Source organism: Poecilia reticulata, chromosome 18 (assembly GCF_904066995.2).
Source record: "Poecilia reticulata chromosome 18, P_reticulata-male-v2, whole genome shotgun sequence".
NCBI lineage: Eukaryota > Metazoa > Chordata > Actinopteri > Cyprinodontiformes > Poeciliidae > Poecilia > Poecilia reticulata.
Genome location: NC_088847.1, coordinates 24,464,606 through 24,481,991, shown reverse-complemented (window position 1 = coordinate 24,481,991; position 17,386 = coordinate 24,464,606). Strand labels below are relative to the sequence as shown.

The 17,386-nt window shown below is 53.0% G+C and overlaps 4 protein-coding genes across 12 annotated transcripts in view; 3 read left to right on the top strand and 1 right to left on the bottom strand.

Annotated features, from left to right (window-relative positions):
- The window catches only part of LOC103460941 (uncharacterized), a 135,943-nt gene that overhangs the window by 5,697 nt on the left and 112,860 nt on the right, over window positions 1-17,386 (top strand). The window lies entirely within an intron of this gene.
- plod3 (procollagen-lysine, 2-oxoglutarate 5-dioxygenase 3) lies at window positions 763-10,670 on the bottom strand. Of its 5 annotated transcripts, none has more exons than XM_081598970.1 (19): window positions 10,458-10,668; window positions 8,891-8,982; window positions 6,975-7,111; window positions 6,391-6,554; window positions 6,213-6,325; window positions 6,075-6,138; window positions 5,873-5,970; window positions 5,676-5,777; window positions 5,460-5,591; window positions 5,277-5,398; window positions 5,104-5,208; window positions 4,907-5,032; window positions 4,122-4,263; window positions 3,936-4,049; window positions 3,790-3,861; window positions 3,592-3,696; window positions 3,370-3,516; window positions 2,078-2,203; window positions 763-1,530 (listed from the first exon to the last, which is right to left on the bottom strand). In XM_081598970.1, the coding sequence occupies exons 1-19, from the start codon at window positions 10,537-10,539 to the stop codon at window positions 1,375-1,377; spliced, it is 2,199 nt and encodes a 732-aa protein (XP_081455096.1). In that variant the 5' UTR covers window positions 10,540-10,668; the 3' UTR covers window positions 763-1,374. The 5 variants fall into 5 exon arrangements, 4 of the variants coding, with proteins under 4 accessions (XP_081455096.1, XP_081455095.1, XP_081455098.1 ...); XR_014084510.1 differs by lacking the exons at window positions 763-1,530; window positions 2,078-2,203 and adding exons at window positions 2,210-2,986; window positions 3,024-3,279 and having other exon boundaries at window positions 3,350-3,516; window positions 10,458-10,669; XM_081598972.1 differs by lacking the exons at window positions 763-1,530; window positions 2,078-2,203 and adding exons at window positions 2,210-3,196; window positions 3,234-3,279 and having other exon boundaries at window positions 3,350-3,516; window positions 10,458-10,669.
- On the top strand, window positions 11,082-12,605 carry cyb5d1 (cytochrome b5 domain containing 1). Its single transcript, XM_008402414.3, has 4 exons — window positions 11,082-11,506; window positions 11,829-11,905; window positions 12,035-12,253; window positions 12,318-12,605. The coding sequence occupies exons 1-4, from the start codon at window positions 11,383-11,385 to the stop codon at window positions 12,546-12,548; spliced, it is 651 nt and encodes a 216-aa protein (XP_008400636.1). The 5' UTR covers window positions 11,082-11,382; the 3' UTR covers window positions 12,549-12,605.
- LOC103460313 (C-type lectin domain family 10 member A-like) lies at window positions 12,722-17,134 on the top strand. The gene is made up of 9 exons (XM_081598973.1): window positions 12,722-13,667; window positions 13,768-13,856; window positions 13,951-14,058; window positions 15,252-15,350; window positions 15,495-15,560; window positions 15,641-15,733; window positions 15,799-15,953; window positions 16,284-16,393; window positions 16,853-17,134. Exons 2-9 carry the CDS (start codon window positions 13,802-13,804, stop codon window positions 17,007-17,009), a joined length of 843 nt encoding a protein of 280 aa, XP_081455099.1. The 5' UTR covers window positions 12,722-13,667; window positions 13,768-13,801; the 3' UTR covers window positions 17,010-17,134.

The following is a 17,386-nucleotide window of genomic DNA, read 5'->3' as shown; positions in this document are numbered from 1 at the left end:
GAACTGTCTTGTTATTGAAAATGTAAAATTACCTTAAAAAAAGTAACTCAGGTACATAAAGTACAGACTGTTTTCCTATTTAATTATATTTATTTAAAAATGTTTTTTTTATTCCCAGAGATCTACAAAGAAAACATAATTGAATAAAGAAGTCTGATTTTCTGAATCATAGAATCAATATCCTCAATATTGTTTTATATTTGGGAATGTTTTCCAAACTGATCTTGAGTCAAAGTCAGTGACAGTTTGTGGTCAAATTCACTTTGAAATTAAAATAAATACACAAAACATGGTTGATAAAAGACGAGTCCTTTGTGTTGAACCTTCTACTTTCACCTCTTTATTTTTTTCACATTATAAACGTCCAACTTTTACCTGAAAACCAACTTTGTGTCCCGTTTATACTGTGGCCTGGGCCACGAATGGCCCCCGAACCAGAGTTTGGACACCCCGGATTTTAATAGCAGCTGGACATCTGCTGCTAGCCGGGCTCCTGGACAGAACCAGAACCAGAACTGGAGCTGGACCACTGGGTGGGAGGACCAGAACCGCAGGTCCAGTCTGGATCCATGTGCTGAGCAGAGGCGGGGGGAGGGTAGGGGGCATGGGGGAACCAGAGGAGCTGAATCTGGACCAAACCGGACCCGGCTGCTGCTGCTCCGGTCTCCACCAGCAGATCCGGCGGGTCGGTTCTGAAACCAGGAATATTCCAGCAGAAAACATGGAGGACAAACTGTGCAGACGAAAGCGACCAATCAGAGCTCAGTTTACTAAAACTTTATTCAGTTCCTTGAAACAAATAACTTAGAGCGATTTGTTCTGCTTCCTCCAGACAGAACCAGTCCAGAACCAGAACCTCACAGCTAAACATTTACAACCGTATAAAACCCTCTAGCGTTGCCCCGGTAACCGTAAAGTCTAAACATCCCATAAATAATAACGATCGTCCAATCAGAGCCTCAGGCTGCGGACTGGTTAAAACCGGTCGGGTTGAATGGTCACCATGGTAACATGCTGCAGGTTACCATGGTGACGGAGCGCCCCCTGCTGGACAGAGGGATCTGATGAGTTCAAGTCCTGATGTGCACCTGAACACACACACACACACACACACACACACACCTGGAGTGTGTTCTTGCATAAACTCAGGTAAGGCAGCATGGTGACCTCTGATTAAATCATTGAAGACTCTTATTGTGAAAAGCCCGGCCGCGATGCGTTCAGGGCCAGGAAGTGTGGCGTGTTTTTCTGTCCGTTTGATGATGATGATGATGCGTTCAGGTTCCTGTCGGAGAGCCGTGAACACAGCAATGGCAGAAACCCGTATGACGCGTTCAGGTCCACCGACACACACTCACACACCCCCTGGGGTCATCAGGGGTCGACGAAGGCCACCATGATGTAGCGGGTGCCCTGGGTGGTGGGCAGGCCCTCGTGGTAGTGGGTGAGGCGGCCGGGGTGCATGAAGGACCAGCCCTTCCTGGGAGACTCCACCTTACAGTCGTAGCGCAGGAACCTGCAGCCCCCGCCCTGGAAAACACAGGAGACGGGCCAGGTAGAGGTCAGGAAGGGGTCAGGTAGAGGTCAGGTAGGGGTCAGGTAGGGGTCAGGTAGAGGTCAGGAAGGGGTCAGGTAGAGGTCAGGAAGGAGTCAGGTCTCTACCTGGGGTCAGGTAGAGGTCAGGTAGGGGTCAGGTAGGGTCAGGTAGAGGTCAGGAAGGGGTCAGGAAGGAGTCAGGTCTCTACCTGGGTCAGGAAGGAGTCAGGTCTCTACCTGGGGTCAGGTAGAGGTCAGGAAGGGGTCAGGTAGGGGTCAGGAAGGGGTCAGGTAGAGGTCAGGAAGGGGTCAGGTAGGGGCCAGGTAGAGGTCAGGAAGGGGTCAGGTAGGAGTCAGGTAGAGGTCAGGAAGGGGTCAGGAAGAGGTCAGGTCTCTACCTAGGGTCAGGTAGAGGTCAGGAAGGGGCCATGTTGGGGTCAGGTAGAGGTCAGGTAGAGGTCAGGTAGAGGTCAGGTAGAGGTCAGGAAGGGGCCATGTTGGGGTCAGGTAGAGGTCAGGTAGAGGTCAGGAAGGGGCATACCTGGTAGTCGATGTCCTTCCTGTTCAGGGCGATGTTGATGGTGAAGGTGGACGAGTCGTGATGCGGCCGTAGAGACGGCTGCTCGTCTGGACGGTACCGGACCACAAAGTTCATGATGGATTGGGCCTGGGGGGGATTAGCATGCTAGTTAAAGTTTGCACTACAACGGTAGCATTTATGAAGAATTAGTTTTACTTTCATGCTAACATCAGCGTGCTAATGCAGCTCTTTGTAGCTTTAGCATGCTAATGAAAATATGGTAACACTTAGCTACAGCAGCAGCTAGCTCGGATCATTTATTATAGCTATATTATGGAAATAAATTGATAAAGCTAAGGCTAACATTAGCCTGCAGAGAGGATGTCTATAATAATAACCTGAAATGGATGAATTTCTTTTCCTTTTGAGCTGGGGAACTAAATACGACCCACCATAGATACAAACAAAATGAAAACCATTTAAAATAACAGAAAAGTTTCCAGTTCTACAAACTGAGGGCAGAAAACTATGAACCTAAAGGGTCCCCAGAACTGGCTCTGGTCCAACCGCGGGGTAGCACCATCAGAGCGGTTTAGGGTTCCTACCCTACGGTAACACCTCCAGGCCCGGTTGGGTTCCTACCTTAAGGTAACAATTCCAGGCCCGGTTGGGTTCCTACCTTACAGTAACACCTCCAGGTCCGGTTGGGTTCCTACCTTGGGGTAACACCTTCAGGGTTGGGTTCCTACCTTGGGGTAACACCTCCAGGCCCGGTTGGGTTCCTACCCTACGGTAACACCTCCAGGCCCGGTTGGGTTCCTACCTTAAGGTAACAATTCCAGGCCCGGTTGGGTTCCTACCTTACAGTAACACCTCCAGGTCCGGTTGGGTTCCTACCTTGGGGTAACACCTTCAGGGTTGGGTTCCTACCTTACGGTAACACCTCCAGGCCCGGTTGGGTTCCTACCTTGGGGTAACACCTTCGGAGTTGGGTTCCTACCTTACGGTAACACCTCCAGGCCCGGTTGGGTTCCTACCTTGGGGTAACACCTTCGGAGTTGGGTTCCTACCTTGGGGTAACACCTTCAGAGTTGGGTTCCTACCTTACAGTAACACCTCCAGGCCCGGTTGGGTTCCTACCTTGGGGTAACAATTCCAGGCCCGGTTGGGTTCCTACCTTGGGGTAACACCTTCGGAGTTGGGTTCCTACCTTGGGGTAACACCTTCAGGGTTGGGTTCCTACCTTACAGTAACACCTCCAGGCCCGGTTGGGTTCCTACCTTGGAGTAACACCTTCAGAGTTGGGTTCCTACCTTGGGGTAGTATCCAGGGTAGAGCTTCTCGGTGACGGGGGAGATGTATTCCTTCAGGAACTTGAGCCACTCCTTCTCGAAGCCGACCTGGTTCATGTGGATGTCCACAGTCGGGACATTCTCGTAGCCGCCGGCCAGACGCTCGTCCTGGAGGGACAGAACCAGAACCCGTCAGCCCCTTGAGGAACCTCATGGCGGCTGGCTGTCATGAAGCGGCGGTACCTTGTGGGAGCCTCCGGACCACTGGCCGTTGTCCTCCATGGTCTCCACCAGATGGTCACACATCTTCTCAGAGAAGGCAGGAAACCAGTAGACATCTGGACAAGGCTGGAGGACACAACAGAGGACATTAGAGACCCAGCTGACACCAGAACCGCCTGGCTGTGGCCCGCAGGCCCGGTCCAGTTCCCGCTCCAGTACCTGCTCCACCAGGCCGCTGCCCTCCTCAAAGATCTTGGAGTAGTTCTCGTGGACGTACTTCTCCTTCCAGTCCTGCAGAGACAGAGACAGACACTCAGACCCAGCCGTCCCACCAGAACCCGGTGGACCTCCGGTCCGGTTCTGACCAGCGGGTTGTCGAAGATCTGCCACATGTCCGGGTGGAGTCTGGACGTGTTGAAGGTGGTGGACGCCACCAGCCGGCCGAACTCGTCTCGGTTGGAGACGAACATGAAGACGCCCTGAGGACACACGGTGGTGAGTCCAGTCCAGAGGAATCGGACCTGGTTCTGGAACAAAGCCTGCAGCGTTACCTGGTCTCTGATGGTTCTGCAGAACACCATGTCCGGGTCCATTCCTTCGTCCACAAACAGGCTGGCCTGGGACAGTTTGGACCGCAGGACGCTGCCCTTCACCAGGTAGACCTGGGTGATGTAGGGGACGTTCCAGAGCCCGCTGGGGACAGAGACCGGGTCAGACAGAACCGGGTCAGACAGAACCGGTCCGAACAGAACCGGGTCAGAGACAGAACCGGTCCGAACAGAGAGACTAGGTCAGAGAGCAGAACTGGGTCAGAGAGCAGAACCGATCCGAACAGAACCGGTCTGAACAGAGAGACTGGGTCAGAGAGCAGAACAGAACCGGGTCAGAGAGTAGAACCGGTCCGAACAGAACCGGTCTGAACAGAGAGACTGGGTCAGAAAGCAGAACCGGTCCAGAGAGAACAGAACCGGGTCAGACAGAACCGGGTCAGAGACAGAACCGGTCCGAACAGAACCGGGTCAGAGACAGAACCGGTCTGAACAGAACCGGGTCAGAGACAGAACCGGTCCGAACAGAGAGACTAGGTCAGAGAGCAGAACTGGGTCAGAGAGCAGAACCGGTCTGAACAGAACCGGGTCAGAGACAGAACCGGGTCAGAGAGCAGAACCAGTCCGAACACAGGTTAGATCTGACATCACTTCCTGTCCAGTATCATCGGCTGCAGAAGCCCCGCCCACTCCGGTTCTGACAGGACCATCAGAACCTGCCCGTATGATCCAGAACCTCCCGGCGGTGAGGTCCGGTCCGTTACCGTGGCGACAGCAGCAGGACTTACACCCTCTTGCCCTGGACGATCTCGATGTAATCCTCGGACCGCGAGTAGAACCCGTCCGGACTCAGAGCGCCCCAGAAGTTGCTCCACAGTTTGCCGTGTTTGGACAGCATGGGGGCGATGACGGACCTGGGGCAGAACACGGAGGCCCGGTTAGAGCGGCCCGGACCCAGACAGAACCGGGCCGGACCAGAACCTACTTGTTCTCCTCCATGAGGATCCGGAGCGTGTCCGGGTTGGTCAGCGCCACGTCCGAGTCGATGCTGAAGAAGTAATCACAGCCCGGGTTCTTCTGGCACGCCCCGCTGCACACACAGGGAGCGGTTAGAGCCGCCCAGAACCAGAACCGGCCCGGACTCGGTTCTGGACTCACATCGCCATGGTTCTGGCCTTCTCCTCTGGCAGGTTCTCCTCGGGTCCGACCAGCACCGCATCCGGGAACAGAACCCTGTGGCGCTCCCAGAACCGCTGGATGTGCTGCTCATGGTACACCACCTGCAGGACAGGAGGGGTCAGAACCAGAACCAGAACCGGAGCCGGGTCCAGTGGGCCGTACGTTGTTGTGGATGAAGAGGCGGATCCGGGTCTTGGGGTAGTTCATGGCGGCCAGACGCTCCAGGAACTCGTCCATGAAGGGAGTCGGGTGTTCGATGAAGACGGCGAGGAAGACCAGAGGGAGGTCTTCGTCCTGGAGGGGGAGACGGGGGGCAGGTGGGGGAGACGTACCGGTCAGACTGGCCCTCATCCCCCCATAGCCCCTCCCCCCCCTTACCTGGCGGTCGCCTAGCAACAGCAGGTCGTCGTCGCAGCCTCCACAGCCGTGTTCGTAGGTCCAGGCCGTTGGGACGTAGTTTCCCAGGTAGTTGAGCTGCAGCTGAGGACGGAGACAGGTGTTGCTATGGCAACTGACCAGCTGCACTTCCTGTTGCTGTCACATGGGGCGAGCGGAGGCCTCTGATTGGCCGTTACCTTGGTGGGTCCGTTGCCGTGGATGACCACAGGAAGCGTGTCGTAGGCCACGTTCCTCACTCTGACCTTTGACCTCTCAAACTTCAGGACGACCTCGTCTGGAGAGAGAGCCGGGTCAGAACCAGGTTCCAGGCCCGATGACTCTCCACCAGAACCACTGAGGTCCAGTCTGGACGGGCCCAGAACCGGTCCAGAGACTCACCGATGGCTCCGTTGAGGTTCTGGAAGATCCTGGATCGGTGGTCCAGAGTCATGTTGAACCGGGTCTGAAACACAGCACAACATCAGTCGGGTTCTGTCCGGCCGCTCCCGCCTCCCGGCCCGGTTCTGACCCGGTTACCCTCTGCTTCTGGTCCAGGTAGATCCGGGTGTAGAACAGCTGGTCGTCGTCGTTGTCCCTGAACTTCCACTGCTGGACGATGGCGGCCAGGTCCGAGGAGAACCCGATGAAACCTGGACAGAACCGCAGGTCAGCGGACCGGGACCGGGACCGGAACCACAGGACAGCAGAACCTCACCTCCAGAGTTCAGGTAGCGCTTCCCAGAATGCACCTGGGGGTACTTGGAGGCCAGGCGCTGGTCGGGCCAGCAGAACCCCTCAGCAGAGAAAACGACCCGGTGACCCAGAGAGGAGAACCGGGTCAGAAGCTCGTCTGGACCGGCCGCCAGGATCACATCGTAGCTGCAGAGACGGAGCAGAGGCCCGGTTAGGAGGTCCGGTTAGACAGAACCGGCTCCGACCCGGTTTAAATAATTAAACTAATTATTTGTCTCTCAATAAATATAAAATAATATTTTTGTATTTAACGAGACGCCGCCATCCCATAATGCCACTGGCTGCAGGCTGGTTGCCACGGCGACCCCAGTCTCAGCTCTTCTGATCCCCGCAGCATGATGCTGCCACCACCGTGTTCCACAGTGAGAATGATCAGAGCATTACTAAGCCCCGCCCCCTCAACAGGAAATGATGCTCTGCTCTCTGATTGGCTGCTGTGGCTGCTGTGGGCGGGACCAAGCCTCTATTATGATAATCTGACCTGATCAGAGCTGCAGGCGGAGCTCCGCCCCCTGCAGGTGAGAGGAAGAGGAAGATGAAGGCTACCTGTCCACGAACATGACGACCAGCTGCTGGTCCTCCGAGTGCTTCAGCAGCTCCTCCTTCAGCCACCTGACCTTCTGACCTCCGCCCACCGTCCGGGCCACGTCTCCGCCCTTCCACTCCTCCCCCAGACCCAGCACCTGCCAGAGGTCAGAGGTCAATCAGCCAACCACATTTGATTTGTGCAGCTCATTTCAGCTGCAAGGCATTTCAAAGAGCTAAATGCAGCTGAGTTCTGATGAACCTCCTCAAAACACCTTTTGTTGAATTTACATGTTTGCTGTTGCCACGGCAACAAGTTATTTCTGTTTTATACTGGTTTTATTTTTATTGTTTTTACTAATGTGGCCCCAAATCCATCCTCACTATCTGGTATATTTGTTTTTTCTTGGGTTTTGTATTTTATTTTGGTGGAGAAGCTTTTATTTTCTTGCTTCCTGTTTCTGTGTCACATCCTGTGTGTTCCCGCTGCGCTCCTCAGTTTGGTGGGGAGAGGTCAGCGCACAGAGGTCAGCTACAGAGGTCAGAGCACAGAGGTCAGAGGTCAGAGCACAGAGGTCAGCTACAGAGGTCAGAGCACAGAGGTCAGAGCACAGAGGTCAGCACACAGAGGTCAGAGCACAGAGGTCAGCTACAGAGGTCAGAGCACAGGTCAGCTACAGAGCACAGAGGTCAGAGCACAGAGGTCAGAACACAGAGGTCAGAGCACAGAGGTCAGAGCACAGAGGTCAGCTACAGAGGTCAGAGCACAGAGGTCAGCTACAGAGGTCAGAGCACAGAGGTCAGCTACAGAGCACAGAGGTCAGAGCACAGAGGTCAGAGCACAGAGGTCAGAGCACAGAGGTCAGCTACAGAGGTCAGAGGTCAGAACACAGAGGTCAGCTACAGAGGTCAGAGCACAGAGGTCAGAGCACAGAGGTCAGCTACAGAGGTCAGAGCACAGAGGTCAGCTACAGAGGTCAGAGCACAGAGGTCAGCTACAGAGGTCAGAGCACAGAGGTCAGAGCACAGAGGTCAGCTACAGAGGTCAGAGCACAGAGGTCAGCTACAGAGGTCAGAGCAGAGGTCAGCTACAGAGGTCAGAGCACAGAGGTCAGAGCACAGAGGTCAGCTACAGAGGTCAGAGCACAGAGGTCAGAGCACAGAGGTCAGCTACAGAGGTCAGAGCACAGAGGTCAGAGGTCAGCTACAGAGGTCAGAGCACAGAGGTCAGCTACAGAGCCGTCTACTGCTTATACATTAAAATATTCAGAATGTAAACAATATGCTGCTCAACTCATAAGTTGCTTAACTTCCTGATGTTTAGCTCAGCACCGTTTGATTCCCGCGTTGGAGACATTGGTCCAGTTCCAACATGGTTATTTCATTACTTATGTGGAGGAAACAGGAGCTGAACATGTTTATGTTTTAAACAGAAATAAATCTGATTCCTTGGTGACGTGATCCATTCTACAACTGTTACATCTACATCATAGAAACACAAAAACAGAGTCATGCAACATAGAAGCAACAATCAAAACACATTAAGACAGTAAATCCATAATTGATCACATTTCAAATCAACTCTAACCAGGTTGAGATTTAAAGGCTCTCAGTGTTTCAGCTGTTTTACAGTTTTCTGGAAGTTTGTTCCAGATCTGTGGTGCATAGAAGCTGAATGCTGCTTCTCCTCGTCTGGTTCTGGATGCAGAGCAGAACCAGAACCAGAACCTGAGGGGTCCAGACGGTTGGTACAGTAATAACAGATCTTTAATGTGTTGTGGTGCCAAACCGTTCAGTGATTTATAAACTAACATCAGGATTTTAAAGTCTATTCTCTGAGCTACAGGGAGCCAGAGGAGGGACTTTAAACCTGGTGTAAGGTCAGAGGTCAGCGGGGGTTAGCCGGCCCAGACCCAGAGTTCTGGTTCTGGTCTCACCTTCAGGCTGTAGTTGAACTGGGCCGCCGTCTTCACGAAGCGCCTGAAGCCGTCCGTCTCCTCTGTTGCCGCGGTAACGACCAGCAGATTTTCTACATCAGAGACAAACAAAGAGTCAGTCTAGATGCTGCAGATCTAGAGCTGAACCTCCACTCTGATTGGCTGCTGGAGCTGATCCTCTATTCTGATTGGCTGCTGGAGGCCCCGCCCACACCTGGAGCCGATCCTCTATTCTGATTGGCTGCTCAAGGCCCCGCCCACACCTGGAGCTGATCCCTGACCTTCTGCCTAAAGTTTTCACACTGCTCTGACTTTTCACATTCGTCACATGACCTCTGACCTGAACACCTGGCTGGACAATATATCAGCGTTTCATATCGGTCAATACCGATAGTTATTGATCAGTTTTAAATATCTGATCTCAGTCCAACCACCACCATGTTCCCCAGCAGATGCAACACATCTGAGGATTCAGGTTCAGACTCAGGAACCTCAGGGGGTTTGAATACTTCTGAACTTCAGGAACGGCTCAACTTCCTCCTGCAGGCGTCAGCGGAGCCTCCGGGGAGGAAGAGGAGGAGGAGGAAGGTGAATAAAACCTGCTGGTGGTTCCAGTTTCTCTGCTCTGAATGTCTGAAACCAGAAACCTGCAGAGGAGGAGGAGGAGGAGGAGGAGGAAGGCTGATCTGACCCAGAATCAGCTCCTCTACTGTCCTCCAGGTCGCATGGGAACCAGTAGAACCAGAACCAGAACCAGAACCGGACCCCTGCTCAGCAGCTGGGCGTCAGTAACTTATGCATCAGTAACTTTCTGCTCCTGGGTTCATTCACCTGGATGATTATAATAATAATAATAATAATAATCATCTGTTAAAAAACCAAAACATGATTAACTGCAGAAGACTCAGATTTAAAACCACAGAAGAAGAAACATTTCATCTCTGAATCATCCACGTTAATAGGTTGCCATGGTAACAGTCTGTATCAATAATCCATTTTATCAATCAGCATTGCAATATTTAACTGAACTGATCTTATAACAGTTATAACAGTGATGAAGTTTTAAACACCCAGACGTTCCGGACTGATGAGGAAGTTTAGGGAAATTAATGTTAAAATTAAATACTAAACAGACCAGCAGTGTTAACAACCAGAACGGTTCTGAAAAGGTCCAGAAGGGTTCTGAAAAGGTCCAGAACGGTTCTGAAAAGGTCCAGAAGGGTTCTGAAAAGGTCCAGAACGGTTCTGAAAAGGTCCAGAACGGTTCTGGAGAACCGTGATTCATCCTAAAACCAGAACTTTCCAGGTTCTACATCCTGATCCTAAAATGTCTCCATTTTTATTCAGTTCTGAATAAATCCTTTACTTGGCGTGTTTTCCCCTCACATTCCTGCTGATGTGACAGTTCAGGTCTGATTTATTAATAATATTCTCATTTTGACAGTTTCACCCGGAGTTTATCCGTTTCCATCCAGACTGCGGCTCCGGAGCTCCAGCGGCTCCGGAGCTCCAGCGGCTCAGCCGTTCTCCTGCTGGCCGACCCGAGGAGCCCGCGGGGCGGCCTTACCTGGTGAGAGCTTCCGCTGTTCGGCCCCCGCGGAGCTGAGGAAGCAGACAGCAGTGAGCCAGAGAAGCCGATAGGACGCCATGTTTTCCGCTCTGTGACCCGGTTAGAACCCGCTCGGTTCGGCAGCAGAACCGTTAGTTTATCCGCTTCTTCTCTCAGACTCCTTCAGTTTCCTACGGTCCAAATATCGCGATGCCTCAGCAACGAGATGTCCCAACATCAACACAGACCACAGCGGAAAGGCAGGTCTTGGGGATCAGCCAATCAGCAGCTTAGAATGTTTGAGTGACACGGCGCTGCGCCAATCAGCGGTCGACAGATGGAATCGGTGGGAGACTGGGGTTTTGTTCAGATTTGTCCAACTGGAGAAACTTCGTGAAAAAGATCTGAATCTGTGCCACGTGTGTGACATTCCACGGAAAGAGAGACACGGAGTAGGCGTGATGAGACACGGGGAGAGGGATTAAAAAGAGACCGTAAAACACCGATACACAGGGCAACACCGATTGATTGATTATTATTTATAGTGTATATTTCTGTGTGAGATTATTCTGGTTTACAGTTAATGAGAAACCATTTTATCAGAAATACCTATTGAATCTCATAAACGTTTAAGAAGATTTTATAAATAAATCAGAGGTGAGAGGGGAAACTGGAAATTTGAACATCTACAGATACGAATTTCAACATTTAATTTCCCTTTGGGATCAATGACGTTCTAATGTTGGTGGGTTCCGACGTTTCACTACAACTCCCATCAGCCCCCTCGGTTTGCAGCCAGGAAGGTGAACAAACCGAGTGGTAACCTCCGCGCCTCCTGTTGTCATGGCAACGCAACTACCGACAAACCTGCAGAAAGCGAAAACTTTTTCCTGACAGTTTAACCGCATTTTGTCCCAGTTTGGTCCTTTTTGAGCCCGTACAGATGAAGAGGCGGCCCCGGTACTTCAGCCCCGCGGAGGTGGCGTCTCACTTCACGTCGGACGACCTGTGGGTGTCCTACCTGGGCAAAGTGTGCGACCTGACCCCGCTGATGACGGAACACTCAGGTGAGTCCGGCTGCAGGTGTTGGTCTGGTTGAGACCTCCCTCCATATAGTTTCATTTATATTTCTGCTCCGGTGGAGCATGGATGGATATGTTTATTCTTCTTAAAGGAATCCATAACTTTGATTGGTTGTTGATCAACAGATGGAATATCTTGTGATTGTGAGGAGGTATGATTGTGTTAATGTTGATATTTTGTTTTGTCGACCATCTGACCTGTGGACCTTGGTTACCTTGGTTGACCTCGGATGACCCCGGATGACCTTGGTTGACCCCGGCTGACCCCAGCTGACCCCGGCTGACCTCGGCGTGTTCCTCTCTGCAGGTGACGTGCTGCTGCTGCCCATCATGGAGTGTGCCGGGAAGGACATCAGCAGCTGGTTCGACCCAGAGACCAGAGACGTGAGTTTGAATCTGTCCAGCCCCTTTACTCTGATGCCTTCAGTGAAAGCAGCTGAAGCTTCCATCATGGATGTATTTCAGCAGTGACCTTTGACCCTGCTGGGAGCTGACTGTTCCTGGTTTTTCCAGATCCTGAGGTTTGTGGACCCTGTGACGTGCTGCGAGCGGTACTACACCCCCAGGGGGCGCTTCGTGCACACGCCGCCCAGCGGGCCGCGCTCCGACTGGAACACGGACCTGGGCCAGCCCTGGTGGAAGGACCGCCGCTACGACGTGGGGCTGCTGTCGGACAAGACGCGCTGGATCCGCGTCGTCAACACGCTGACGTCACAGGAGCAGCTGCTGGAGGTGAGGCCTGGTGCACTATGGGTAATGCAGTCTGTCCTGTGAAGCTCACAGCTGCCCTCCTCAGGTGTGCTCGGAGGAGACCCTGGAGGAGATCCTGCAGCGCTACCTGCCGCACAACGCCCACGCCAACAGCTACACCTGGAAGTTCCACAGAGTCGTCCTGGACATGAAGAAGACGCTGAGAGACAACGGCGTCCTGGACGACGACCCGGAGCTGGAGCAGCTCAGGATGGACCGCGACCTCTTCGTCCCCGCCATCCTGCTCTACTTCAACGACGACCTCACCGAGGGGTGACGTCATCGCTGTGACATCACATTAAACCTGCGACAGGTCCTGTGATCTGAACCTGAATGTCTTCCAGGCAGATTTTAGTCACGCCGTGCAGCTAGCCTGCTACCGTTAGCATCATCTATGGTTAGCTAACGTCACACCGGTGTTGATGTTAGCCTAATGCACTGCAAAAACACAATCTGAAAAGTTTTTCAGTCTGATTTCTGTTGCAAACATCTCAGTACACTTAGAATAAAACAGTTTATAAATAAACTAAAAAAATGTCCCTTAGGGTTTTCCAAGTTATAAGTGAAATAATAAAGGAATAACTGAATTTCATCTACTAAAGACTTACTTGGAAGTTAGTTTGTCTCATTTCAAATGTACTCAGATATTCACACTAGAAACTAAACTCAATACTTGGTAAGATTTTGTGTTTTTGCAGTGCAGGAACAACTAACAAAATGCTTAATCAGCATTCTGAGACAGAGGAGATCAAATGTGACGATGTCTGTGGAGGCAACATCAGCAGACAAACACTGATATTAAACAAGTTTAATACATTTTAAAAATGTCACCACATGTGTAAAACCTGAAACCACCACAAAATAAAACCAAAAACATTTAGACACGTAAATAAACAGCTGTAAAACATGAATAATTATTAAACTTAAATAAATTCCCATTAGCAGCAGATCTTCACCTGGTGTCTGCATGAAAACATGAACATCAAGCTGAGCTGATGCTGGGGGTCCGGGCCCCTCACGGCCCCCTCCGTCTGCAGGCCTGGCTTCTCCAGATCCGGAAGCTGAGCCAGAGGTCAGAGGTCAGGGCGTGTCAACCTCCGGCTGCTTTAGGGAAGCGATGCCTGCAGAACGCTTCCTTCCTCTGCAATCTGTTCTGCTGAAAACGAGAAGCTGTGGAGATTCTGTGGAAGGAGAAACTCTGGCCGCACAGCGGGCGAGAGAGAGAGAGAGAGAGAGAGAGAGACGTTACAAAACCACAAACTGCTGAGCAGACGGTTCCTGCCGGGAGGAGGAGGAGCCGCAGGAGGTTCTGCAGGTTCTGGACTCGGCCGGGTGGATTCCTCCAGAGACGGACCGAAGAGACGCTTCATCTCGCTCAGCTCCAGGTGTTCAACAGGTGAGCCACCAGCAGGAGGCGCCGGTCCGGTCCTCCGGTCCTCCTGTCCTCCTGTCCTCCGGTAATCCTGCTGAAATTCCTGCTTCTTCTGCCAATGCAGCTCCACAAACTGAAGACAGCAGAGCGTCTCCGCCATGTTCAACAGCTTCAGGGACAAGGACATGGACACCTGCACCCTCTGGGTCAAAGGTCAGAGGGGGACAGAGGGGGTGGAGGATGGTTTCTGCTCTTCCTGCCTCCAATGACCTGCCTGTCCTCCTGTCTGTCCCTGTCCTCGTCTCAGAGAGTCCTCCTGGCTCTGTCTCCGGCCTCTTCAGGTTCCGGCGCTGGTTGTTTCCTGCTCTGATGGTTGCCGTGGTGTTTGTCCTCATCCTGGTTCTGGGAGTCACCAGTGAGTACACACACACACACACACACAGAGACACACACACACACAGAGACACACACACACACACAGAGACACACACACACACAGAGACACACACACACACACAGAGACACACACAGACACACACACACACACACACACACACAACAGAGAACACAGAGACACACACACACACAACGAACACACCACACAGAGACACACACACACACCAGAGACACCACAGACACACACACACACACACACAGAGACACACACACACACAGACACACACACACACACACACACAGAGACAGACACACACACACACACACACAGAGACACACACACACACACACACACACACACACACAGAGACACACACACACACAGACACACACAGAGACACACACACTCACACGCACAGACTCACACACACACACACACACAGAGACACACACAGACACACACGTTGGACCAGGAGGAACCAGACCCAACGGTCCTTCCTGGTGTTCAGCTGTGTGGCTTCCTGCCGGATCAGAACTTGTTGGTTCTGCTCTGTGTGTTGGTCTTGCTGTCGTTGTGAGGACGTCCTCTTGAGCATCAACCAACAGTGTGAGGACATCTTCCACAGCAGGACCCGGTTGGAACTTCAACACCTGAGTAAACGCTGTTGACAGGAACAGACACTGCAGACCTGCAGAACGTTGTTCACCTGCAGAACGTTGTTCACCTGCAGAACGTTGTTCACCTGCAGCCTGCGCTGGGTGGGCGGCTGCCCCCCGGCCCGGGCCGGATGGGGATCCGGGTCTGGAGGTGCCAGGGAGGGAGGAATGGTTTCAAGTCGCTTAAATGTCTGATTATAGAGGGAGAAAATGCGCCCTCACCTGTTGAGAAAGGTGTATTTAATGCTAAATTTACCTTCCCCAATGGAATATATACTAGTCAGTCCCAATGACTGTTTCACTCACGGTTTAGCCGAAATGCTTCCTGGGTAAAAATCAAGACATACGTGGCACAACCCCCCCCACCCCCCCACTCAACATGGTGGGGGGGGGTTTCCAGGTGGAAAACAGTAAAGGTGTGACTTGAGTTAACGTCTAGGATCAAAGGTCAGGAGTAAACCATAGAAAGGAAGTACATGAAAAGACAGAGAAACTGTGTGTGTCTGTGTGTGTGTGTGTGTGTGTGTGTGTGCGTGTGTGTGTGTGCGCGCCCAGACACGAAGACGTCCAGCCGGCTGTGGACTGCAGAGGAGGACATGTCCATCCTGGCCGACAGGATGGAGTCCCTGAACGCATCGCTGCAGCAGAGTCACGGTACAGGAAGCTCCGCCATCACTGCTGGCCTTTCACAATAAAAGCACAATCCTATAACAGACCAGGAACTGGTTGAATGTCTGGTTCTGGTTCTGGTTCCGGTTCCGTTAAGCCGACTGAGATTCTGAATGTTTTGTCTTTCAGAGTCCATTAAAGACCTTCAACACCTGCGGGGGTCCATTCAGGACAACAAGGACCGGCTGGCCTCAGGTCAGTGTCCAGAACCCGATCAGAACCCGAGCCCAAACAGAACCCAACAGAACCTGACCAGAACCTCTGCGTGTGTCCAGTCTCTGCAGCCCTGCAGCAGCTGGCGGTTCTGGACTCTCTCAGCCGGACCATGGACGGGCTGAAATGTTCCCTGGAGCAGATCGCCAGCAACAGTACGGCCCCTCAGAGACACATCTGTCCTCTGTCCCGTCTCTGTCCTCATGTCTCTGTGTCCCAGGCTCATCAACGGGACCGTGTTGCCCCCCGGACTGGACCCGGTTCGGATCGGACTGCTACTTCTTCAGCCAGCAGCAGCTGAACTGGAACCAGTCCCAGAGCTGGTGTGAGAGGAAGAGCGCTCACCTGGTGATCCTGCACAGCGACCAGGAGTGGGTGAGAAAACGTAGTGGAGGATGAACTCAGTGGAGGCAGCCTGCTAGCATGCTAGCTAGCTCTGCTCAGCTGAGGCGCCATGTTGTAGCTCAGCATGGATGAAGCCAGTAGTGTCAAACGTCCCGGTCCGGTTTCATGACGAGCCAGAACCTTCAGACCCCCGGAGCCCACAGGACCACCAGACCTGATGTCCACCAGGAAGTCCTGCCAGGAGCCGGGGGTCCAACTGTCCCCTCTGAACCTCGGGGTGGACGTGTCTCCATGCACCTCGTCTCCTGTGTGTCCGCCATCTTGTTGGCGTCCATCATGTCTGCTCTCTGCTCTGTGCAGGACTTTGTGACCAAGAAGTCGGTTCCTCTCCTGTACTGGGTCGGCTTGACTGATTGGAGGACGGGGAGGTGGGAGTGGGTGAACCAGACCCCCTACAGCATAGAGCGCAGGTACGCCTGGACAGCTGGACAGCTGGACAGCTGGACGTCTGGACGTCTGGACGCCTGGACGTCTGGACAGCTGGACGTCCGGACGCCTGGACGTCTGGACAGCTGGACGTCTGAATGTCTGGACGTCTGGACAGCTGGACGTCTGGACAGCCGGACGTCTGAATGTCTGGACGTCTGGACGCCTGGACAGCTGGACGTCTGGACAGCTGGACCTCCGGACGCCTGGACGTCTGGACAGCTGGACGTCTGAATGTCTGGATGTCTGGACAGCTGGACGTCTGGACAGCTGGACGTCCGGACGTCTGGACAGCTGGACGTCTGAATGTCTGGACGTCTGGACAGCTGGACGTCTGGACGCCTGGACAGCTGGACGTCTGTCCTCCAGCCACCGTCTCTGTGCAGGGTTTCATTCAGCTGTCTGACCGAGCCGTCTCTGTCTCTGTCTCCCGTCTCGTCCAGGCGGTGGGTCCCCGGCCAGCCCGACGCCTGGACCGGTCACGGTATGGGTCCTGAAGATGAAGACTGCGCTCATCTCCATAGCAACGGGCGTCTTAACGACATCCACTGCAGCACCGGGCTGCGCTTCATCTGCCAGAGACGCAGCATCAACACCTGAAGACACCTGGACACAGGCTCCGCCCACAACCCGCCACCCTGAGAGACCAGTTAGAGACTCAGACACCTGATGATGATGATGATGATGATGATGATGGGGCATTAAAGGAACATCTGGAAACTTCAGCTCCTCTCAGTCTCCTCCTTCTTCTGTTTGTGTTTAGTCAGTTTTCCCAGCAGCCACTGATGTTTCACCGCACACATACACACACACACACACACACACACACACACACACACACACACACACACACACACACACACACAGACACACACACACACACACAGACGCACACACACACACACACAACACCACACCAGAGACACAACACAGAGACACACACAGAGAGCACACACACACAGAACACACAGGAGACA

What these genes read in the sequence shown, in the direction of transcription:
- plod3 (XM_081598969.1), bottom strand. Translation starts at nt 10,539, where the DNA reads ATGGCGTCCTATCGGCTTCTCTGGCTCACTGCTGTCTGCTTCCTCAGC. An exon ending in ACAGCGGAAGCTCTCACCAG is followed by an intron (nt 8,983 to 10,457) that starts GTAAGGCCGCCC and finishes TCTCTGATGTAG; the next exon opens with AAAATCTGCTGGTCGTTACC. An exon ending in GTCGTCATGTTCGTGGACAG is followed by an intron (nt 6,555 to 6,974) that starts GTAGCCTTCATC and finishes CCGTCTCTGCAG; the next exon opens with CTACGATGTGATCCTGGCGG.
- cyb5d1 (XM_008402414.3), top strand. Translation starts at nt 11,383, where the DNA reads ATGAAGAGGCGGCCCCGGTACTTCAGCCCCGCGGAGGTGGCGTCTCAC. An exon ending in TCGACCCAGAGACCAGAGAC is followed by an intron (nt 11,906 to 12,034) that starts GTGAGTTTGAAT and finishes TGGTTTTTCCAG; the next exon opens with ATCCTGAGGTTTGTGGACCC. An exon ending in CACAGGAGCAGCTGCTGGAG is followed by an intron (nt 12,254 to 12,317) that starts GTGAGGCCTGGT and finishes TGCCCTCCTCAG; the next exon opens with GTGTGCTCGGAGGAGACCCT.
- LOC103460313 (XM_081598973.1), top strand. Translation starts at nt 13,802, where the DNA reads ATGTTCAACAGCTTCAGGGACAAGGACATGGACACCTGCACCCTCTGG. An exon ending in ATCGCTGCAGCAGAGTCACG is followed by an intron (nt 15,351 to 15,494) that starts GTACAGGAAGCT and finishes TTTGTCTTTCAG; the next exon opens with AGTCCATTAAAGACCTTCAA. An exon ending in TGCACAGCGACCAGGAGTGG is followed by an intron (nt 15,954 to 16,283) that starts GTGAGAAAACGT and finishes TGCTCTGTGCAG; the next exon opens with GACTTTGTGACCAAGAAGTC.